Source organism: Drosophila subpulchrella, chromosome 2L (genome assembly GCF_014743375.2).
Source record: "Drosophila subpulchrella strain 33 F10 #4 breed RU33 chromosome 2L, RU_Dsub_v1.1 Primary Assembly, whole genome shotgun sequence".
In the NCBI taxonomy this organism is placed as follows: Eukaryota; Metazoa; Arthropoda; class Insecta; order Diptera; family Drosophilidae; genus Drosophila; species Drosophila subpulchrella.
Window position 1 is genome coordinate 5,225,768 of NC_050610.1, and position 23,733 is coordinate 5,249,500.

The window sequence follows — 23,733 nt, forward strand, 5'->3', positions numbered from 1 at the left end:
TACACATATATATGTACATATAGCCATACATACATTCGTTTGCCAGTTACATAATCCGCTGTTGCTAGGCAGGCAATTTATCGACAAGAACAACAACAACCAAGATAAAGGTTCCGTTGCATCTCGGCGACGCTTGTTAACCTTCACGTTTTCGCGGCAAAGGGTATACGGTATTTTGTGCCTCTAACGCGGTCGGACATTTTATTTTATTTCATTTTCATTTCATTTTTTTTCCATTCTCGTAATTGAAAAATGTCTGATACGGAAAACTCGGTTCGGGCTCAAAATGAATCCACAAGTGACGTCGACTACTACCGAGTCAAAGCCCAATCTATTTTGCGGCAAATGAGCTCGATGAAATGTTATTTAAACGCTGATGCGGTTAATCAGTTTGACGAAGCTGATTTGCTGGCGCGAATGGAATGGATCAATTCTTTAAACCAGGCATTTGATTCTGCGCAGACATCGTTGGAAAGACTGGATTTTGCAGAGATCTCAAGCGACCATCGGATTGAATTTGCTGAAGTCTTCATGGATGTGAAGGCGAAACTAAACCGAGGCTTGGCGGCTCATCGCAAGTCACAATTGCCGGCTTCAACCGCTGCAAATTCAACATCTATTGACATCACTAATAATGCGGATCTTTCTTTTCGATCTAGGAAGCCTCGGTTGCCAAATTTGGAAATTGCTCGTTTTCATGGATCCTACTCTGAGTGGCCGGATTTTCTTGCGACTTTCACTACGGTCATCGGAAATGATGATGAGCTAAGCGACATTGAAAAATTACAATATTTGCGTTCGAGTTTGGGCGGCGTGGCTCTGGAAACCATACGCTCGCTCGAACCCTCGAATGCGAATTTTAAAAAGGCTATGAATTTGCTGGTTAATCGATTTGATAATAAAGTTTTACACTTTCAGGCACATGTACAGGCAATATTCGGTTTAAAGGGTGTCGAGAAGGGATCTTCGAAGGGTCTTCGGGAGCTGAGCGATTGCATGAATTCGCATCTGCGAGCAATTCGAACCCTGGCCAATACGCAACAAATTTTGGATGGACTTTTAATTCACATCGTCACTCGGAAAATGGATCAGAGGACGCGGGAAAAATGGGAAGAGGATTTGTCAATCACTGAGCTGTCTACCTGGGATGCTATGGAATCGTTTTTGGAAAAGAGGTGCAGGATGATGGAAAACTTGGATCAAGCCTTGGTAACTCAAACACCAGGCCAGCAGGTGGGAAAAAACTTGCACAAATATAACCAAAATACACTTATTGCTTCTGCTACTAACTCAAATCATTTGACATGCCTATTTTGCGATGCACGGGATCATTATTTGCCAAAGTGTTCTCGATTTTTAAATTTGAATCCGAATCTTCGATATAGAGAAGCAAAGAAGTTGCACCTCTGCCTCAACTGTTTGCGCAAGGGGCATAGTTTGCAGCAATGCAAGTCGACTCACTGCAAGTATTGTCGCATGAAGCATCATTCATTATTACACATGAACCATGACCCATCCGCAACATCAACCTCATTTTCATCTCCATCATGCGATCCATCCTCGAGCTCTCAGCCATTACCATCTACTTCATCAGCATTAGTATCATGTTCGCATACATCATCGCATCCTGATCATCATATACCAAGCCCTCCACCCAAAACCTTAAATATTTTGCCGATCGACTACGTGTTGCTTCCAACTGCTATTATCTACGTTAGAAATAGAATTGGAGCATTCATGCCTTGCCGAGCAATTTTAGATTCGGCCTCCCAGCTAAACTTCATAACCTCTCGCTTAGCTAGCCAACTAAACTTGAATCATAGAAGATCGCAAACGTCGATTTCTGGGATAGGAGAATCTTCCATGATCTCTGATAAGACTGTCGATATTCTTGTGCAATCACGGGATGCAAGCTATCGTGCGGCATTCACAGCGGTTGTGACTCACAGTATTACTGATTATCAACCCCATTTCAATATAAATGCAACATCGTGGAGGATACCGCAAAACATTTCACTCGCTGACCCTAATTTCAATCAATCACAACGAATTGACCTTTTACTCGGCGCTGGGTTGTTTTTCGAAATAATTTCTATGGGACAAATTCATTTGGATAGGGCTTTGCCAACTCTTCAGAACACCAAGCTTGGTTGGATAGTCTCTGGAGGGTTATCATCGAACATGCCAACTCATAAGTCGGTTTTACAAGCCAGCATCAAGGACCCAGCTGATCATTCCGATGACACACTTTCCGCCATTGTAAAGCGATTTTGGGAAATTGAGGACTTCACTTCGTCTAAGCCATCTTTGTTGTCGGAAGACTTGCGATGTGAGCAGCTTTTTACTGAAAATTGCATTCGACTTGGAAACGGCCAATACTCTGTTCGTCTCTTGACCACTTCCGGATTCGAATCTTTAGGTGATTCTTATTGCTTGGCTCGTCGTCGTTTCAAGAGTTTGGAAGCTAAATTAGATAAAAACCCAGCCCTGAAAGCACAGTATTCAGCATTTTTGAGGGAGTATATCGATCTAGGTCACATGTCTCTTGTAACTAAGGAACCGCCAGAAACACAATTCTTTTTGCCCCATCATTGCGTACATAAGCAGGAGAGCACGAGTACGAAGCTTCGTGTCGTTTTTGATGGATCTGCTAAAACAACTTCTGGTAGCTCTCTGAACGACTTACTTCTGGCAGGACCAACAATTCAACAAAAAATCTTTAATATACTGCTTCGCTTTCGATTTTTTAAAGTTGCCCTTTGTGGAGATATCTGCAAGATGTACCGTTGCGTGCGTGTTTCGTACCCGGATGATTTCTTGCAGTGCATCGTTTGGAGAGAAAGCTCCACGGAAGAGTTGAGTGTTTTTAAATTGAACACGGTGACTTACGGAACCAAGCCAGCTGCCTTCTTGGCTATAAGAGCCATGCATCAACTCGCTTACGATGAGGAGGAATCATTTCCTATTGGAGCAAAAATTGTTCGTAGAGATTTCTATGTGGATGATTTAATATCTGGTGGGGACTCAGTTGAGGAGGTGAGAGAAATTCGTCGTCAGGTGAAGGAACTACTGTCGCGAGGCCACTTTCCAATTCGGAAATGGTGTTCGAATGAGTCAGCAGCCCTGAAGGGAGAGTCTGAATGCGACAAGGAGCAGTTAATCAAATTTCACGATGGATCGGATGTCGCCAAGGCATTGGGACTAGTCTGGGATCCATCTTCTGATCAGCTCCTATTTCATTTTTCTCAACTGCCAATCAATCAACGACCCACTAAGCGGGTTGCATTGTCGACGATTGCCAAATTCTATGATCCACTCGGTTTAATAACTCCTATTATCACAAAATCGAAGATTTTTCTGCAATCTCTATGGAGTGCGAACGTGGATTGGGATGATGCACTGCCAGAGCCCATTCTTTCGTCATGGGGGGAGTTGACCTCACAGTTATCGGTCGTACAGAACTTAAAATTCCCACGATTCGTACTGCAACCAAGGGCTTCCGTTGAGTTGCATGGATTCTGCGATGCTAGCATGTCAGCTTATGGAGCGTGTCTATACTTGCGATCGGAGACCAATGGAGAATCGAAAGTCCATCTGCTCTGTGCCAAGTCAAGGGTAGCTCCATTGAAGGCCTTAACAATTCCAAGATTAGAACTTTCCGCAGCGCTTTTATTGGCTGAGCTAATCGTAAACGCCAAGGAAGCCATAGATTTCGATTGCACCTTTCATTGCTGGTCGGACTCGTCCATTGTGTTGGCGTGGATTCGGCAACCTCCGAGGGAGTTTAACGTTTTCGTATCAAACAGAATCGCGAAAATTCAGGAGATGACGAAAGACATGTCTTGGCATCACGTTCCTACAAACTTGAACCCGGCAGACGTCGTATCGCGAGGATGTACCCCAAGAGAATTGTTGGAACATTCCCTTTGGGCTAACGGGCCTCCATTCCCTCTGCAAAGCTCGTCAAATTGGCCGTCCCTGCTAGACTCAGTAAAGGATCTTCCAGAGCGCCGTTCTGTGGCTCTAATTGGGGCCGTTTGCATAGACAGTTCATCAAACTGCAAATTCCTCAACTCTTTCGATAAGTTGCAGCGCGTATTTGCATACATTTATCGATTCATTTCAAATTGCAGAGCCAAATCTGCGCCGTTAAAAGGTCGACTTTCGGTGGAGGAGATCAACTCTGGAACTGTACTTCTTCTGAGGAGCATCCAACAGGTTAACTTGGCGAAGGAGTATGGATCTCTTAGCCAGGGCAAGCCGTTTCCACAGAAAAGCAAGCTGGTTTCGCTTAGACCTATACTCGGCTCCGATGGGTTACTTCGCGTGGGTGGAAGGCTTCAGAACGCAAACTTGGACTACGACACGAGGCATCCGATACTGTTGCCCAAGGATCATCCAGTCACCAAGGCGATCATCGTTTATTATCATGAGAAATATTTGCATGGAGGATCGCAGGCGCTGCTTGCCGCATTACGGCAAAGGTACTGGCCGATTGGAGGCCGCAAGTTCGTCGCCAGCGTTATCAACAAATGCGTCCGATGTTTCCGAATGAAGCCTGTTACTTGGGAGCACGTCATGGGTAGCCTTCCCGCAAATAGAGTGCAGCCTAATCCAGCGTTTCATACCACAGGAGTGGACTATTGTGGGCCATTCTATCATAAAGCAGAGGCCAGAAATAAGGCACCCCACAAGTGCTATATCGCCGTCTTTGTCTGTTTTTCCACGAAGGCTGCTCATTTGGAAGTGGTCCAGGATCTTACGACGGATTCTTTCATCGCAGCGCTGAGGAGATTCATCAGCCTTAGAGGCAGTCCGCGTACCATTTGGAGCGACAATGCTACAAACTTTGTCGGTGCAAAGAGAGAGCTTGCCGAGCTGAAAGAGCTCTTTTTGAGCGAGCAGCACACAGCATCGATATCTTCCGTCTGTTTAGCTGATGGGATCGATTGGAAGTTCATCCCTCCGCGTGCCCCGCACTTCGGTGGTTTATGGGAGGCCGCTGTGAAGTCAGCTAAATTTCACTTCTACAGAGTCGTCGGTGCATCCATCTTAGCCATCGATGAATTAAGAACTCTTGCATATGAGATTTCTGCCATCCTTAACTCCCGTCCACTCTGTCCAATTTCAGAAAATGCTGAAAGCCTTGAGGTGCTAACACCGGCGCATTTCCTGAAGGGTTCCAGCTACACTAAGTTTCCTGAGCCTGGCATTACTCATCTCCGCGAAGACCGCCTCAGCAGATGGCAGCGGGTTACCCAGATGCAGCAACATTTCTGGAAAAGGTGGAGCGGCGAGTATTTGTCCCTACTTCAAGAGAGGAGCAAGTGGCGCGTCGAAACGTCTAACATCAAGGTTGGACGCATAGTTTTGCTTAAGGAGGACAACGTCCCACCCTTGAGATGGCAGCTTGGGTGCATCCAAGAAGTCATACCCGGCGGGGACGGAGTCATCAGAGTAGCTATGGTCCGTACAGCTACGGGTCTGATCAAGAGAGCCGTCGCCAAGCTAGCCGTTCTGCCCATCGATTCCGAGATAGTTGGAACCTTACCTCTTCCAACGGGGGGAGTATGTTCGGAGCAGATCGCCAGCGCCTAGTCATGCGCGCATAGGTGTACGACGGCACCTGCATAGCTCTCTGCTTATCTTTCGCCTTCTTTCTTATACCACTAAAGCTGTCTCTTATCTATTCAGCAACTACTTTGTAAGCCTGCATATGTCTATATGAAGATCTTGGAGCCAAGCTTTTTATACATTCACAGTCCGTCTGCCGCTCCGAATAAACGCTATACATTTTAATATAACCTATTCGTGCGTTATTAATTATAAATATAAGGGTGGCATATTTGTTGTCTTCCCCACAAACAGCTGTAATTCGCAGAATATACCAATGACTATGTACATATTATACAGTATAAATATTTAGATTAACCAACTGAAGTTTAAAAGTGCTGAAATATTGTAATTGAATTCACAAATAACATACATATCGTACACTTGAACTTACAAATATATTCAGAGAAGGGTATGAATTAATAATGTTTACGCTTCGAAAATTATATATACATCATCTCGGCCATTGAGGACATCTTTTTAGGAATATGAACAATGGTGTCGAAGTAGCTGGCCAGTTCGCCGATGGTCACATCATCGCAGTTTCCGGGGTTCGTGGAATTGTAGCTGGCCTGCTGCGAGCACGTTGCTCCCATCAGCGAAACCGCTGATAGAGATCTCGTGGCGGCGGAGATGGCGAAGGAGTCGCTCTTATGGCTTTGAAGTCCTGAGGGTCCTGGCTCTTCTATAGCACTCTCTGAGCGGCGCGCCTTCGAAGTCGACAAGTGCCAGCTATTTCCCAGAGTGCTTCTCTTCGATTCGTCGAGCATGGCATTGCATTCGCCAATGACATCGCGAAATGCACACGAGCAGCTCGACTTCATATCTTCGTTGACCTGGCCAACAATATCACTGGATTCCTCCTTGGGCTTGCAGGGCACAATCCGACCACTGCGCACAATCCATTTGCCATGCTCGCAGCCGTTCAAGGATCTTAAAATGGGCTGCCGAAGAATGTTCTTCCTCGCTGGGGCATGGTAATTGCGCTTTTGAGAATGCTTCTGGACTCCGTGGGAGCAGCTCAAGGGACTAACAATCTCGAACGATTCGGCTGGAAGAAAGGAGTCTTCTTGCTTGCAGTCCTGCAGGCAGCTCTCGGATCTTCGACGGGGTCTGCACTTCCAGCGATGTTGTGATCGGGGCTTGGAGCTCGTTGATGCCTCGGAGTTATCACACGGATCGAATCCATTATCTGCATCGTAAAAGGGGTTCCGTTCCACAGACTTGATTGGAGGATGAGTCTGTGTTATTTTCAACTTGTCCAGATCAGCTGGTAGCTCTTCGGAGGCCATTTCGTAGCCAAATCCGTGTGTTTCTAGGTTGCTATCGAATATATTAACTCAGTTGATCTGTGCGCAGTGTTATTGAGTGCAGTTTTGCAGCTTAAAAACACTTTTTCTCCTTCTTTTCTTCTTATTTTAATTGTATGTATGTGTTACATTCACAGAAAAACAGACAAGGTAGCGGCATTAATGTCTTCGATTTCGAGGGATGGACTACAGTCCAGTTTTGTTTTTCTGTGTGGAACACGTTTATTTGAAACAATGGAATGGAAAACTTTTCTAATACGTTTACTTGGTTTTACGAAATATAACAATTTAATATATTGGAGTGTTTTTAAGGGAATTTTCACTACGTTCTGACAAACAAGTGTCTGTAATTCATTTTCTTGCCGTGTTTTTTCAAAACATTTTCTTTTTTGAACGGTAACATAACTCGAACAAATCTTCACTAATCTTCTCACAAATATAACATTACTTTTAAATTCGTAATTCCACGCGACATACGTAAGGGCTTTTCGAAATTGTTATAAACATATAACATATATATTACACTAGCTTACAAAAATAAATATTTTTTCGAGTTCAGCCTTAAAACTACTTTTTCTAGACTTATGTATATGTCTTTCTTGTATACGCTGGCACAAAAAAAATTTTAAAAAATCGTTCTTGAGTTTTTTTTATGTTGCCTGATTAAAGGGCTAATATTACAGAATCCAATTATCTAACCGTTTGACATGTGCCAATCTGAAAGTAGAAAGATGTACCTATCCGAAGACATATCACTTGTTGGGCTTGGACTTCAATTAACAGAGTTATTAACGAAAGAAGTTACCAAAATTGTTACCCTTTGTTGAAATAGCAAGATTTGTTTTGAGTTGTACAACCATAAGAAAAATGGTATAAATTATTTTGATTCAACAGATTAGTTTGTCCTTTAAATGTTAAGACCAACTTTGCAAAAATCGGTTGCAAATCAAAATCACTATGGTTGGTTTAGTGACCAAATTTCGAAAAAAGGATTGCAAGGATGCTGATGTCAATTTTTTCACAGTAGTTAAGTTGTTACAAGACTAAAATGGGGAAGTTATATGTTTTTTCAGCGGTAGAAAATTCAGTAATATATCGGAATTTTTATTATGCGCTTTTCAACAGTATTTTGGATTTGAAGCGAAAAATTTAGACAAGCCATGGACACCCAAGTCTGTATGCGGCAAATGTGTATCTCGGATAGCCACTTTTCGAAATAAAAAGATATGCCATTTCACATTTGAAAGACCAGTTAACTGATATAGACCATATAACTGATTGTTACTTTTACTTAACCGATGTTCCAATCCATTGCTATTAACATGAATTACATTATGAAGTTCTTAATGGAGTGCCAAATAAGCTGAAATTAACTAATGGAATAAAATAAAATACAATTTAAAAAGTTTTAAAAAACTATTTTTCGTTTCCCTTGATAAAATAATGAAAACATTATGTTAAAATAATATATTTATTTTATTGGGTTTAGTCTTATTTTTTTAGCAGCTGTATTAAAAATCACATTTTCAAAGATTTTTAAAATTAATTTTATAATTTTGAAGTAATTGTGGGAAGTGTAATCATTTTTCCGCTTGTTTTTCATCATGGAGATCATATGGTATGCCAATTAAATAAATAGTGATTGTTACTCAAAGTGAAATTGTATGATTTATCTAAAAAAGGGTCATTTCGATCGTGTAAGATGCTTGTTAGTTTTCCCGATTAATCATCAATGGAAGCCGAGTTAAGGGCACTGCCGCCCAGTTGATTATGAGCTATCATAAGTATGTCCTTTTTTTCCTTCGGAAAACGCAGTTCACGTCCAGCCATGCGGAAGGTCTCCAGCTCTCTCTCGGCGAGCCCCAATTCCCTGCGGATAACGCCGGGATTGTCGTGTTCCCTGGCAATCCAGTCCAATGCCATCTGTGACCGCATCTCGTCGTCCAGGCTCCGGTTAGAGTAATGGGCCACCACTTCCTGCCTGGAGCAGTGGCGTTCGCGCATTGCCTTCAAGGATCCATTCCAGTGCAGCAGTTGAAAGACCGTCATCAGCTCTTGGAATTCCAGCATAGTTCTTCCCTTATTTGCTTCCAGCATGAATCTAGGCCCAAAAAAATGGTTATGAGCAAGTGAGCACGACTTATTCTAGAAAATTATTAGGACTTCCAAAAGTTGAATAATTGCAAACTCATTTAATAGTGCTTTTAATATCTGTCATAGTTACCAGCACTATTGTAAGCATATTACAAATGCTTTTAGATATAATTCATTTTACAGAATTTAAGACATTTTAATGGCTGTCCTTTTGTGCTGAAATGATCTATACCATATTATGGAGGTTAAGGTTCTTACCTAAAAGCTCCAATTCCAGACTCTGAGCCCTCATTGATCTGCGATGTGCCCTTAAATGAAGTTCGAGCATCCTGAACAGCTTTTTGAATGAACTCGTCACTGATTCGGCGCGAAGGATGCTCATTGAACACCGAGTTCATCAGCGCAATCTTGGCCGAACTGCGACGGGCCTCTGCCTTCGTTGGACAGTTCTGAAAAGAGCGATATGTTTTACCAAGCAATTCTATTTAAGGTCTTATTCGGTTAAAGATTTAAATTTACCTGAAAACTTCCGAAGCAGCTTCCGCCAGGAAGGGTTACGAAACAAATGTATGGCTGGCTATTAGCTGGAATCGATTCGTAAATTACAAGAGCCCCGTTTTTCATTTCGGCTCCGCGGGATTGCTTCATTTGCCAAAACTCTTGAAGGGCTTCAACCACATTAACTGAAATACATACATATGCTTGGTTTATGCGTGTATATTTGGGACTTCACATAATAATATCACCTCTATAATCTCTATCCTCGTAGAATCCAGTTACCGTTGGTAAAACCCAAAAAGGTTCTTCGGGGTAAACCATTTTGACGATTATTCAATATATGTTGAACAAAGAATGGTCAAAGGTTTTTTTTAGCTCAAGTAAAACAGCATATCATTCAAAGCGGCTGCAAAAATTAACATATTTATAATTTATTGCCCAGTAGTACGTATTTATGTTACTTATTCTACCACTGATTGCCAATTAAAGTGTTGGTAATTAATTTCAGTCTGGATTTCGTCAGACAGGAAATATTATACATTAACAGCACATGTTTACATACATATACAAGAGTTGTATTGTTGCACTGGTGACACTGCCACGTCTTTAAACATATGTACATTCCACCAACCACTGGTAATTGCGAGTTTGTCGCCTAAGTCTTTTGATTTAGTGAAGTCACTTAGTGTGTTAAAATATATGTTTTTATACCGTTCGCCGAAATAGAACACAATTTAAACACAAACACAAATATAAATGTACAACTCCACACATTAAGTACGCCTTTTTAGCTTCATATATGTATTGTTATTTGTCAGGTGTATACCGCTGTTGAATTTACATTTTAATTTACACATTTATATGACAAATTTTCACTTTTATTTTATCCAAAAGAACGGGCCACTAAGGTCATCAACGAGATGAGAAACCTTTCTGCAGTAATGTAAAAAAAACTGGATACATTACTGTGTTTCAGTGTTGCCAAGTATTGGCTACCAAAAAAGCTAGACTACACGCCGAATTTGGCTTGAAAACGATAGATGATCTATACTCCTTTTGGTAACTAATAAATTAAAGTGCAACAAGACACAGTTATTAAATAAATAAAAAGACTTAAAAATTAACAAATATTTTAAAATATGTATGTTAACATCTAAATAAAATGTAAATTGTAATCATTTTATTTCTATACAAACATTTCTAGAACATAATAAAATGATTCAAAAATATTTTAATTTTTTTTAATAAGGTTTTAATTTTTTTGTTTAATTTCTGGCTTAGATATCATACATTTGACAACACAATAACACTAAAAATAAAACAAGAAAATTATTTATCGTCGATGCCACAGAATCACTAACCGGAATAATGTGGGAGATAGTAAATCCTTGGGATGTTATGGAACAAATTATAAAAAAGGGGCCAAGCGTAACAGAATTTGATTACAAAGTTGTCTTTAACATTTTAAGAATTTTTTGAAGCAAATTGATTGAGCAAGTCCGACTTAAACTTGATAACGTACGCATATTAAACTAAATTCATTCCCTTTATATTTTTTAGTAATACTCAATTTAATTTTTAACACATTTTTACCTTTTTTGAACTATATTTTTACGACCGGTGCCTGCCATAACACAACATTTTCTTTTAATAGAACAAGTGCCACGGAAATCGCTTAGCGACGAATTCGGTCAGGATTCTTACGTACATCAATGTAAATTATGCCGCAACACATCAATAAGCGATCCAGGGTGCCCCAGGAAGCGTAGAGAGTGACTTAGGAGTAGGAGTGATTTCTGTGGCACCCTTGTATATACATATATGTATGCGCCAGAGACTCAATGCGACTTCCAGGGAAGAGGAAGGTCTTGGGACCTCCTTGCAGATCGGTTATTGTACAAACCAACATCAATGACAAGACTTGACTTTAATAGCAAATGAAATATTATAAATAATAGTTATTACTATTGGCGATATAACTAACCCCTGGTAGAAGTATGACTCGTTCAAACCAATATCGTCTTGGAAAATCGCCAGAGCTATTGCTACGAGAACTATATGGCGTGGCGCCCACACCAGACTTTTTTTAAATTAACCTATTAGATAGAAAAGCAGTTTGTAGCGCAGTTTAGGCATGCACTATTAGCTTTGATTTTAACTGCGCTTTTATGACAAGATCCGTCCGAATTATTAAATAAAGACGAAAAAACTTAGGTTTAATAAAATTTCGAGCCTTTAAAAACAATTTATTCTCCTTTTACTTAATTTTATTTACATTATAGTTTTGGCATACATCTGAATCTGTTTGATCAAGTTTGAAAATCTCAGGATAGGGTCAAAATTGCATAACTGTTCGTTAATCGGTTACAGCGCAGTTTCATTTAAACATCATATTTTCGTTAAGAATTTGGTTAGTTGATCATAAAGCTAAATCGTTTTTCTTACAGTATTATAAATAAGGTATTATAAAGGTATTTTGGGGTATGCTAAACTAACAAACAACACGAATTATAAAACAATTACTTAAAACAGAATATCAAAATTGTCCAAGTTGGGCAAGGGTGGAAATAAATTTAGAACGTATTCATCCTCGGCAATTTCGATATTTTCTATGTCATATGTGTATGGGAGATCATTAAATTCGGAATCGAACGGAGGGAGGCACACGTTTTCTAAATGATTTTCCAATGTGCGAAGGTCACAATAAAGTTGATCGAACAGTGCTTCGTATCCAGGCTGATTCTCCGACCAGGTTTCCGTGATTGCTAAAATGGGTACAGAAATGTAGTGCGATATTTTGGGGGGATTACTAATAGGACTCACGCTTGCTGCACTTCTTCAAACATTGCTCGTTCGGAAAGTCCGTATAGTCAAACAAATTAATGACTTTGGCTTCGCACTTCAATATGTAGGAGCCCAAGTAGCAGCTCGTTGATTTAAGACTAATCTCTTCTCGGTCCTTGCTTACCACATTTTGTTTGGGGTAAGGGGCCTTACGAAGCGACAACTTGGCGATACTGCCCTCGAGTTTCAAGGAACTGCTTTTAAATGGGGTTATGCCAGGAGTTTGGGGCATCACATTGTCAAGTTTCCCCAGTGGTTTTTTTATTACAGAATTACTAGGGACTCCATTTTTTATGGGATTCGCCGGCACTGTAATATTAAATGGCTATGAAGTAAAGAACATCAGTGACAAACCAACAAAATTCAACTTACATTGAATGCCAGTGTTTTCCTTGTTCAAAATCTGTTCCATTTTATAACTTAGTTTAAAGAAACGTAAATGATTTGACTAAATTCTAGCAGTGTGCTGCGGTTCAAAATAATCCCAATGAAAACGAGCGGCATATTCTTAGAGATGGGAGACTCCAAGAGGCTTTTCATTGATTTGTCATAGATCTGAAACGATGGGAAAGGAACATACAAATTTACAAGATTTACAAAATAATATAATTAATATATTATACGGCCTATTAAATACCATTTCCTTGTCTGTACTTAAATATTTAAACCCTATCAGCTGATATTTTATGACTTTTAACACAATTACATATTTCATATTTAATGAAAAAATACAATTCAGCTGTTTTAATTTATTAAATAAATTTTATTTACAATCTTAAAACATAAAATTTAAAATATGTAAGTGCATTCATTCGTTTCTAAAATATTTGGTTCAACTCTAACCAATTTGCCGAATTCCTTATCGGCATCCAAACGCGTTAGGGGTTTGTCAAAAGGCGTTTTGGAAATTTCAAACTGGCCCCATTAAAGCAGCCTTTATAACAAAATTGCTTTTGAGTGAATATAAAACTTGGAGAACTCTGCCGGAAAAAAATTCTGTGGACTTTCCAGTTTTCCAAAGCCAAAAATAGCGCAGTCTTAACCTAGTACACAATATTTTACTTATCACTAAACTGTAACCAGTACACGTTTCAAAGGCTTCGCTATGGCGTCACATCAGTACCACCAAATTGCAAATTTGCTGGAAAAAGTATGTATAGAATTTTATTTTTGCAATGTAATGAAACTATAATGGAGCCTTGGCCCGCTGCAGATGACGTCGACGGATAAGGATTTCCGTTTTATGGCGACAAACGATCTAATGACGGAGCTGCAGAAAGATAGCATTATTCTGGATGACGAGTCGGAGAAAAAAGTGGTGCGAATGGTGCTGAAACTGCTGGAGGACAAGAACGGCGAGGTCCAGAACTTGGCAGTCAAGTGCCTGGGTCCGTTGGTCAACAAGGTGAAGGAGATCCAGGTGGAGACCATTGTGGATTCGCTGTGCGCCAACATGATGTCCAACACGGAGCAGCTGCGCGACATATCGAGCATTGGGCTGAAGACAGTGATAGCCGAGCTGCCACAGTCCTCCAACTCCTTGGCCCCAAATGTCTGTCAGAGGATCACCGGCAAGCTGAGCACAGCCATTGAAAAGGTGGGTGCTTCTGCAGTTCTATATGTAGGTCGACATCATCAGCGGTTCAATCTGCCGGTCATTTGCAGGAGGACGTCTCTGTGAAACTGGAGTCGCTGGACATACTGGCAGACTTGCTCTCCCGCTTCGGGGAGTTCCTGGTCCCCTTCCACAGCACTATCCTTAAGGCCCTAATGCCCCAGTTGGCCTCCTCGCGCCAAGCTGTTCGCAAACGCACCATCGTGGCCCTGTCCTTTCTGTTGATACAGGCCAACAGCAATGCCTACAATGGTGTCATCGATCACCTGCTCGACGGTCTCGAGAACCCACCAAATCCTGCTGCCATTCGAACATACATTCAATGCTTGGCTTCTATATGGTAAGATCAGATTGGAAGTGTTCTGTACTTTAGTAAGAGGTCACGCAATTGTTCATGGGCTAACTGCTGTCCAGTACTATTGGATCTATGGTATATAACTTTGTATTCTTTAACTTTGCTCTTTAGTCGACAGGCTGGCCATCGCCTTTGCAATCACATTGATCGCTCTATGCTTTTGCTGAGCCAGTACAGCCAGCGAGACGACGATGAGCTGCGCGAGTTTTGTCTTCAGGCCTGCGAAGCATTCGTTATGCGTTGCCCAGATGCCATAAATCCGCACATTCCCATGGTAAGCAGTAAGAGTGCAAAGCATACACCGCTTAAGATATCCCTTTTATAGATCCTGGAATTGTGCCTGAACTATATCACATATGATCCAAACTACAACTACGAGACCGATGACGGCGATACTGGCAACGCCATGGACACAGAGGATGATGAGTACGTGGACAGCGAGGAGTACAGTGACGACGATGACATGAGCTGGAAGGTTCGCCGTGCTGCTGCCAAGTGCTTGGAGGTTTTGATCTCCACGCGTCAGGAGCTCATTGAGGACTTCTATCGCAGCTTGAGTCCGGCTTTGATTGCGCGTTTCAAGGAACGAGAGGAGAACGTTAAGTCCGACATATTCCACGCGTATGTGGCGTTGCTGAAGAACACTCGCCTGAGCGACGACGTGGCCAACGACCCCGACTCCATGGATCAGGTGTCGGGGCCGACGTCACTGCTAATTGAGCAGCTACCACTTATCGTGAAAGCCATACAGCCGTTAATGCGGGAAAAATCGATGAAAACGCGTCAAGATTGCTTCCTCTTGCTGCGTGAGCTGCTAAATTCGCTGCCAGGTGCCCTGGGTCCGTATTTGGAGAGCATTGTACCGGGCATAAGCTATTCGCTGAATGACAAGAGTTCGACCAGCAACATGAAGATTGAATCACTAGGATTCCTGTACTCCCTGCTGCAGGGGCATCCGCCGCACGCTTTTCATCCACATATACCATCGCTGGTGCCCCTTGTGGTAACTTCTGTGTTCGATCCGTTTTATAAGATTGCTACCGAGGCACTTCTGGTGCTCCAGCAGTTGGTCAAAGTGATTCGACCATTGGAAGCGAATGCTGCCAAGTCCGACTTTGATGCACCTTCCTTCGTGGGTCAGGTTTACTCGTGCACCTTGCAGAAACTAAAGGTCACGGATGTCGACCAGGAGGTGAAGGAGCGAGCTATTGCATGCATGGGTCAGATAATCGCTAACATGGGCGACATGCTGCAGAACGAGCTGGCGGTGTGTCTGCCGATCTTTATGGAGCGCCTGAAGAATGAAGTGACCAGGCTGAGCAGCGTGAAAGCCTTGACCCTAATCGCAGCATCATCCCTGCGTATAGATCTAACTCCCATCCTGCACGACGTGTTGCCCGCTTTGGGAACATTCCTGCGAAAGAACCACCGCGCCCTGAAGTTGCACTCCCTCGATCTGATCAACAAAATCGTCATAAACTATTCGAGCAACTTCGAGGCGAACCTACTGCAGACAGCCATAGTTGAGATTCCGCCGCTTATATCTGATTCTGATCTGCACGTTGCTCAGTACTCACTGACTCTTTTGAGTACTGTGGCCCGCAGGCAGCCCCAAGCGTTGGTCGGCATACATGAGCAGTTCTTGCGATCAGTGCTCATTTTAGTTCGTTCCCCATTATTGCAGGTGGGTCACATAATTATTACAAAAAGTCAAATCCTTGCTAGTAGGCAGGATATGCTAACCATTTTATTCCTACCTTAATTTCCATTTAAGCACAACTAATGACTGGTTCCTACTTTACAGGGATCTGCATTGAATTGCACTTTGGAGCTGTTCCAGGCCCTGGTGCAAACACAGCTGACTGGCCTGGATTATCATTCGCTGGTGTCGAAGCTAATGGCACCAGTTCTGGGTGGCAATGGCGATGTCAATTCTAGGGCCACAGCCGGGGCCCCCAGTGAGGTAGTGCAGCTGCACAAGCAGGCTTATCACTCGTCGGCCAAGTGCATCGCAGCCCTCACTCAACAGTGTCCCCAGGTGGCGACCCCGTTGGCTACAAAGCTTATCACGGATCTGCAGAAGAGGAACGACACGGAAATTATTTTCTGTTTACTCACCATCGGGGAGATTGGCAGACACTTCGATCTTAGCTCGATACAGGTGCTGCCACAGACCATTATCGAATGCTTTGGAGCCACCTCGGAGGATGTGAAGGCGGCCGCCTCACATGCCCTCGGCGCGGTGTCCGTGGGCAGCCTGCAAACATACCTACCTCTGATTCTTAACGAGATCGAAGTGCAGCCCAAGAGACAGTACTTGTTGTTGCATTCGCTGAAGGAGGTCATTTCATCACTGTCAGTGTCGCCCAGCGGACTCGCCCAGCTTTTGCCCTCGGTGCCATCCATTTGGAGCCAGCTCTTCAAACACTGCGAGTGCTCAGAGGAAGGATCACGCAACGTGGTGGCCGAGTGCCTGGGCAAACTGGTGCTGGTTAATCCCGACGAGCTGTTGCCACAGCTGCAGCAGGCTTTGCGATCCGAGAGTGCCACCATGCGCACCGTGGTGGTCTCATCCGTAAAGTTCACCATCTCCGATCAGCCACAGCCCATTGATGCACTGCTCAAGCAGAACATTGGCGAGTTCCTTTTCGCCCTGCGAGATCCGGAGCCACAGGTGCGACGCGTCGCCCTCGTGGCCTTTAACTCGGCGGTACACAACAAACCCAGCTTGGTGCGCGATTTGCTGCCCACCCTCTTGCCTTGGCTTTACTCGGAGACGAAAGTAAAGAGCGAACTTATTAGGGAGGTGGAGATGGGTCCCTTTAAGCACACCGTTGACGACGGTTTAGACATTCGCAAGGCGGCATTTGAGTGCATGTACACACTTCTCGAGCAGGGCTTGGATCGTGTGGATGTCATGCAGTTCTTGGACCATGTGCAAGCTGGTCTCTGCGACCACTACGACATCAAGATGCTGACGTACCTGATGACGGCACGTCTGGCTATCTTGTGTCCCGATAAGGTCCTCTTAAGTGAGTAGTGCTTAAGTCTTCCTTGTTGAAAACCTATTAATTCTTCCATATCTTCTCCAGGACTTGATCAATTTATACAGCAACTACGTGATACGTGCACCCACAAAGTGAAGGCAAATTCTGTAAAACAGGAGTACGAAAAGCAGGACGAACTGAAGCGTTCTGCTCTTCGGGCAGTGTCGGCACTTTCGCAAATACCCAAAGCAAGTGAGTTTGTGAGGCCCAAACATTATGTTTCTGTATAAACTAACCAAAAATTCTATCCAACAGACAAAAATCAGCAGTTAGTGGATTTCCTCAAGTCGATCAAGGAAACACCAGAGTTAAACAAGACCTACGAGTACATACAGAAGGATTCCATCACCGGTAGCTCAGATATTATCGTAATGGATCAAAGCTAAAAGGGAAACTTGGTTTCTAATTCCTTTACTTAATTAAGAATATGCGAGTGCGCACAAACAAGTATCTCTTTTCTGATATAGCTTTTAGATTTTCTAATAAGAAATAAATGCAGATCGACTTGAATCAGTTAATTATAAAACCATGCATAAGGCTTAGAAGGCCGACAACCATCACAAAGAAATACGGCTCTGAATAATGTGTTTTTGTAGTTTACCAAGAATTTATTGTTTTTGAAGTGTTCGGTTCCCCAGCAGGTAAACAAATATGTAATTCTATTTGTTCTCCTTTAAAAAGAGACTAGCTCTTTAAGGCAGATATCGACGATTCCAGATCATCCTCCCTACTTTGAGGGCAATGGTTACATAATGACTTTTGAACAATTATAATGCATTGGAATTGCTGCTTCAGGAAAAACTTGGTGTAATTAGAAAGTGTACATTCTGTAGAAAATTGAATTAATCAAACTGTGTTAAACTTAGAATTGAATTTTGGTTTATACACGTGATAGAATTTTAGGCCGCCTGCTTGCTTCTCTTCTTCTCACATTCCTCGGGCACGGTTTTGCCGGAGGTGATACCGCCATCCGATGCCGGACCAGTTTCGGAAACCGTCTCTGGCGGATGTTCGAGGACGTGGTCGATAATGCCCACTACCTTGGCTTCTTCGGGGGTCATGAAGTGGTCGCGCTCCATGCGACCGCACATCTCTTCGTACGAGTTCTTCGCGTGCTTTACATAGATTTTGGTAAGCTGGCGCTTGATTTTGATGATTTCCTCGGCGTGTATCAGGATGTCTGTAGCTTGACCCTGGGAGAAATTACCGCGTTAATACTGGGTTACTACTATAAGACTAGGATTTAACGTACTTGAGCGCCACCAGAGGGCTGGTGTATCATGATCCGGGCGTTGGGCAGAGAGTATCGCATTCCAGGAGCACCGGCCGCGAGCAGGAGGGATCCCATCGAGCAGGCCTGACCCACACACCAAGTGGCTATCGGTGGCTTGACGTACTGCATCGTATCGTAGATAGCGAGGCCAGCTGTCACAACGCCGCCAGGGGAATTGATGTACAGATGGATCGGCTTGTTGACGTTCTCCGATTGCAGGAATAGCAGTTGCGCCACCACGGTGGAACTGATGTCGTCGGTTATGTTGCCCATCAGGCAGATTATCCGCTCCTTCAGCAGGCGCGAGAATATGTCGTAGGCCCTTTCACCGCGGCCAGTTTGCTCGACTACCATGGGAATCAGGTTGATATTGCGAACCGAACTCGCCCGGCCGCCACATTTCACCTGCAAATAGGTGGATTATTAATCGTACTACCTTGTGCCTAACTTTAACTTACTGAATTAATTTGTAATAAGCGGCTAACAGCGGTTTTTAGCATGATCCTGGTTTTGTTTTGACGCAAATCAACCGGATTCGCAATGATATGCAAAACAGCTGTTTAGAAGGCTAAGACAACACAGTTTTTAGCATTTCTGATACAAATGAAAAGGAACACTGAAGTCCGCCTGGCATAAATGACAAAGGTGGTGTGCTCCTATGTTGTGGGTATACTAGATTTATTTGTTTTAGTATTTAATACCGAAGGTCAAGTCTCTACGAAGAAACGATTATACAGAGGCAGCGCATCTGCATCAGCAAACCTATGTCGTATAAATGCCTTCTTCTTCTTTCCTACATTATACAAGTGCTAAAAAGAGACGGAATAAACTCGCTAGAGCTCCCTTCTGAAAAAGGTGAAATAATATACCAAACAACCCCTCGATATATAGTATTTTTTGTTATTTTACTGATTTGTATGCACTTAAAAAAATGCTTGCTCACATACACCACTGGAAAAATAATAGGCTATAGTTAATTACATTTTTTTTTCATTTTTAAGCGCTTTTCGTTTACACATTTTTTTTGGATGAGTGCTTCACGGATGATCGTGTAATCACTATTTACTGCTGTCAACTTATGATTTAGGGAGCGAATGGCAGGCGATTATTTCATGCTGCAATGAATAGGTTATTATCAAATATTAGGTAAGAGTACGTTGTATGTACAATATAAGGAAAACAATTGTTTGTGTTGGAGTAGGGGACAAAAGACAAGTGGTTAACCTTAAAGCCTAGTACTCACATCGACGAAAACCGCGAGCTAACCATAGGAGTGAGCGAGAGGCAAACAGGCGGCTAAAGGTTTTCGTCGGGTCTGTTTTTCAGCGCGGTACTCAGATGAGCTAAGGAAATACCAGAAAAAATACCAGATTTCGCGAGTGAATTTTCGATGAACGCCGTTAGCCGCGGCCCAAAGAATAAGAAATTTAATCTTTGGCGGTGTTCGTGCAGAAGCGGTGGGGAATTTAAAAATTCTAAATCGAAGAAAAACCCCAAAAACGGTTAAAGGAGGTCAGTGCTGATGAAAAAGGACGCCTAATCCAAGCTGCTGCCCATTATTGTGGGACTTCACCGACAGGATGCAATACCTCAACAGGGGCAAATCCGCAGAATAGTTGAAGCGCTGGAGGAGATCCACTAGAGAATACCAGTGGGAAGGAACATGGGACATCGCACGATCTCCGATGAGCTCCATTAAGGACTCCTCCTTCACCAGCTACTTGGCAGCTGGTGATGGAGCGGAGATAGAGGATGCGCCGGCTTCTATAGGGAGGAGGAAATAAGGTCGCCCGCTAAGGGACAGCTGGAGGAGCTATCACCAGCCATTATTGGCCAGCTCGGAGTTGGACTACAGATGGCGCGGGAAAGATGGCGGAGCATCCGTGGGACGAGAAGGAAGCCTTTAACTTCTAATTTACATACATAAAAACATTTAATTTATTTTTATTTTAATTTTTTTATGCACCAGCAGACTCTTCGGGAACTGGTGAAATAATGTTTTGAAGGTCAAATATTTACAGATCCGATTGTTGCTGATTAAAATTAAAACTCGATCTCCAGAATAATTATAAGTTTTTACAATTACTTAAAGCCGCAAAAATCTAAGAACAAACTTTATCTTTCTATTTGTTTTTGAATTCCATTTGGGTGAGAAAGCGATTTCACTTTTTGGACCGCCCATCAACACAGGGAAATTAACCCGATCGAGAAGCGATAATTACAGAGATTACCTGGCGCATTCGCCTAAATAAAATTTAAGGGTTAAGCATTTATTTAAACTTTTTTAATACCTGTTCATGGTAGAGTGTTATACGGTTAAGGGTATATTTGGGGGTGAAACAGAAGTCTTTTTGAGCGAAATTCGGGTGGAATTCTTACGTACATCAATACAATTTCCATCTTGATTTTCACTAAGGAGATTATGTGTCTCACACTCAGACATTTTTTTAGCCGGGAATTTCTGTTTAAAAAAAGTACAATATCCTTGCCCTCAAATATTTCAAAACATTTTTTGTAAATTGTTTAAGACTTGGTATTTATTAGGGCGTTTAAGGCTTCGACCTCCCATACCAAACTTTGCGGTTTTTGATTACTTAGCATTTCTGACGGAAAATGCATAGTTTGTGATTTTGGTGTGTATATTGACAGTAACTCAACTTAACAGACTGTGCAGCTATGTGGAAATTAATTATTTTTAATTGTATACTTGGCCTTAATTATCAGATTGTAACAACCAACTTGAGCGAAGGAAATTCTTCTGCTTTAGATTACAAAAGTGAATTCGAAAAGTTTAAAGTAAGAATCAATGTGTATTCCACCTGATAAAAACTTATACGAAATCTTTTTTTTTTAGAATAATAATAATCGTAAATATCTCCGCGACTATGATGAAATGCGCAGCTTCAGGGCATTTGAAGAGAACTACAAAGTTATTGAGGAGCATAACCAACATTACAAGGAGGGTCAAAAGAGCTTCAGATTGAAACCAAATATTTTCGCTGATATGGTATTTTTTTGTTAAGTATTCATAATTTGTTTAACAACTGTTAACCTTAAATCCAGAGTACAGATGGCTACCTTAAGGGATTCTTGCGACTTCTGAAGAGCAATGTTGAAGAAAGCGCGAATAATGTTGCTGAAATAGTAGGTTCTCCTCTGATGACCAACTTACCAGAAAGTTTGGATTGGCGGGATAAGGGATTTATTACGCCACCATATAACCAACAAACGTGCGGCTCCTGTTATGCTTTTTCGATTGCGGAGAGCATCGGAGGACAGGTTTTCAAGCGTACCGGAAAGGTATTAAGTTTGAGTAAGCAACAAATCGTAGATTGCAGTGTTTCACATGGAAATCAAGGATGCGTTGGTGGGTCCTTGCGAAACACATTGATATATTTGCAGAGCACTGGAGGCATAATGAGAGATGACGACTATAAATACGTTGCAAAGGTAATTGGTCGCATTTTAAAATACACAAATGTTGTCTGTCCAACTTGCTGTTTGCAATTACTGAAAAATGTTTATATTTGGTGGCTTGAAAACAGTTTATTTCTAATAATTCGCAGAAAGGACATTGCCAGTTTGTTCCCGACCTATCTGTAGTTAATGTAACATCTTGGGCTATACTTCCTGTACACGATGAGCAAGCGATACAAGCAGCAGTTACTCATATTGGACCGGTAGCCATTTCTATTAATGCAACCCCAAAGACGTTTCAGCTCTATAGGTAATGATCTAAGTCTATATTTGTTTTTTAATACATATCATATATTTTTCAGTGACGGTATTTACGATGATGCCTTGTGTTCATCAGCTTCTGTAAACCATGCGATGTTGGTTGTTGGTTTTGGGAAGGATTATTGGATATTAAAAAATTGGTGGGGCGACCGTTGGGGCGAGTCAGGCTTTATGAGAATTCGAAAAGGGGTCAATATGTGCGGAATTGCCAATTATGCCGCTTATGCGGTAGTGTAAACGATTATTGTTTATAAATCCCTTTCAGCCTGAAATAACTCTTTTAAAATTAACAATTTTTTCAGGTCCATAATCTAATTATTTTATATAAAATGCCAATTTAAACAATAGCTTAAATAATATATAAATAATAGTAATAAAGCAATTTTAAAAACCATTTAACAACCTTAGCAACTGACAAGATGTCAAAAATATATTTGAACTTTTAATTTTAATGAATTTATGACACAATGAATTTTTTATTTTATCTATAATTGTGTTATTATACCCGTTACTCGTAGAGTAAAAGGGTATACTAGATTCGTCGGAAAGTATGTAACAGGCAGAAGGAAGCGTTTTCGACCCCATAAAGTATATATATTCTTGATCAGGATCACTAGCCGAGTCGATCTAGCCATGTCCGTCTGTCCGTCTGTCCGGATGAACGCTGAGATCTTGGAAACTATGAGAGCTAGGCTATTGAGATTTGGCGAGCAGATTCCTGAGCTTCTTACGCAGCGCAAGTTTATTTCAGTAGAGTGCCACGCCCACTCTAACGCCCACAAACCGCCCAAAACTGTGGCTTCTACAGTTTTGATGCTAGAGTAAAAATTTAAACTGAAATGAATTGTTCTCATCAATACCTATCGATTGACCCAAAAAAAAAATTTGCCACGCCCACTTTAACGCCCACAAACCGCCCACAAACTTTAAAAAATCGTAAATATGAACGCGGATATCTCGGAAACTATCAACGATAGAGTATTGGGATTTCAGATTTAGATTCCGTAGCCTTGTACGCAGCGCAATTTTGTCACGCGAATATGCCACGCCCACTCTAACGCCCACAAACCGCCCAAACCTGTGGCGCCCACAATTTTTATGCTAGATAAAAATTTTAACTGAAATGTATTGGTCTCGTCAATACCTATCGATTGATCTACAAAAATTTGCCACGCCCACTCTAACGCCCATAACGCTTAAATCTGTCTACCGCCGGTAGGTGGCGCTTTTAAATCTATCTTTGCTGCTTGCATATCTCCATTTCCCTTTGGTCCCTTAAGCTGAGTAACGGGTATCTGATATTCAAGGTACTCGACTATAGCGTTCTTCCTTGTTTTTTACCTATA

At 42.0% G+C, this 23,733-nt stretch overlaps 6 protein-coding genes across 9 annotated transcripts; 2 read left to right on the forward strand and 4 right to left on the reverse strand.

The window, feature by feature from the left end:
- Positions 1-5,941: 5,941 nt before the first annotated feature.
- On the reverse strand, positions 5,942-7,137 carry LOC119546651. Its single transcript, XM_037853105.1, has one exon. It carries the CDS (start codon positions 6,903-6,905, stop codon positions 6,057-6,059), a length of 849 nt encoding a protein of 282 aa, XP_037709033.1. The 5' UTR covers positions 6,906-7,137; the 3' UTR covers positions 5,942-6,056.
- Positions 7,138-8,380: 1,243 nt separating this feature from the next.
- On the reverse strand, positions 8,381-10,462 carry LOC119546674 (protein limb expression 1 homolog). 3 transcript variants are annotated; one of them, XM_037853136.1, is made up of 5 exons: positions 10,227-10,462; positions 9,764-9,921; positions 9,537-9,700; positions 9,276-9,466; positions 8,381-9,024 (listed from the first exon to the last, which is right to left on the reverse strand). In XM_037853136.1, exons 2-5 carry the CDS (start codon positions 9,834-9,836, stop codon positions 8,646-8,648), a joined length of 807 nt encoding a protein of 268 aa, XP_037709064.1. In that variant the 5' UTR covers positions 9,837-9,921; positions 10,227-10,462; the 3' UTR covers positions 8,381-8,645. The 3 variants fall into 3 exon arrangements, with proteins under 3 accessions (XP_037709064.1, XP_037709062.1, XP_037709065.1); XM_037853134.1 differs by having other exon boundaries at positions 10,078-10,461; XM_037853137.1 differs by having other exon boundaries at positions 10,357-10,425.
- Positions 10,463-11,735: 1,273 nt separating this feature from the next.
- LOC119547035 lies at positions 11,736-12,861 on the reverse strand. Its single transcript, XM_037853708.1, has 3 exons — positions 12,732-12,861; positions 12,339-12,668; positions 11,736-12,280 (listed from the first exon to the last, which is right to left on the reverse strand). The coding sequence occupies exons 1-3, from the start codon at positions 12,769-12,771 to the stop codon at positions 12,039-12,041; spliced, it is 612 nt and encodes a 203-aa protein (XP_037709636.1). The 5' UTR covers positions 12,772-12,861; the 3' UTR covers positions 11,736-12,038.
- A 410-nt stretch (positions 12,862-13,271) lies between these two features.
- LOC119546658 (cullin-associated NEDD8-dissociated protein 1) lies at positions 13,272-17,894 on the forward strand. The gene is made up of 8 exons (XM_037853113.1): positions 13,272-13,509; positions 13,573-13,956; positions 14,025-14,314; positions 14,441-14,603; positions 14,655-16,013; positions 16,134-17,361; positions 17,422-17,568; positions 17,632-17,894. Exons 1-8 carry the CDS (start codon positions 13,465-13,467, stop codon positions 17,760-17,762), a joined length of 3,747 nt encoding a protein of 1,248 aa, XP_037709041.1. The 5' UTR covers positions 13,272-13,464; the 3' UTR covers positions 17,763-17,894.
- Positions 17,895-18,159: 265 nt separating this feature from the next.
- LOC119546659 (ATP-dependent Clp protease proteolytic subunit) lies at positions 18,160-19,266 on the reverse strand. The gene is made up of 3 exons (XM_037853114.1): positions 19,108-19,266; positions 18,629-19,054; positions 18,160-18,569 (listed from the first exon to the last, which is right to left on the reverse strand). The coding sequence occupies exons 1-3, from the start codon at positions 19,147-19,149 to the stop codon at positions 18,276-18,278; spliced, it is 762 nt and encodes a 253-aa protein (XP_037709042.1). The 5' UTR covers positions 19,150-19,266; the 3' UTR covers positions 18,160-18,275.
- A 2,024-nt stretch (positions 19,267-21,290) lies between these two features.
- On the forward strand, positions 21,291-22,778 carry LOC119547284 (procathepsin L). Of its 2 annotated transcripts, XM_037854069.1 has the most exons (6): positions 21,291-21,445; positions 21,504-21,656; positions 21,713-21,962; positions 22,008-22,099; positions 22,216-22,376; positions 22,429-22,778. In XM_037854069.1, the coding sequence occupies exons 1-6, from the start codon at positions 21,326-21,328 to the stop codon at positions 22,622-22,624; spliced, it is 972 nt and encodes a 323-aa protein (XP_037709997.1). In that variant the 5' UTR covers positions 21,291-21,325; the 3' UTR covers positions 22,625-22,778. The 2 variants fall into 2 exon arrangements, with proteins under 2 accessions (XP_037709997.1, XP_037709996.1); XM_037854068.1 differs by having other exon boundaries at positions 21,713-22,099.
- The last annotated feature ends 955 nt before the right edge of the window (positions 22,779-23,733 follow it).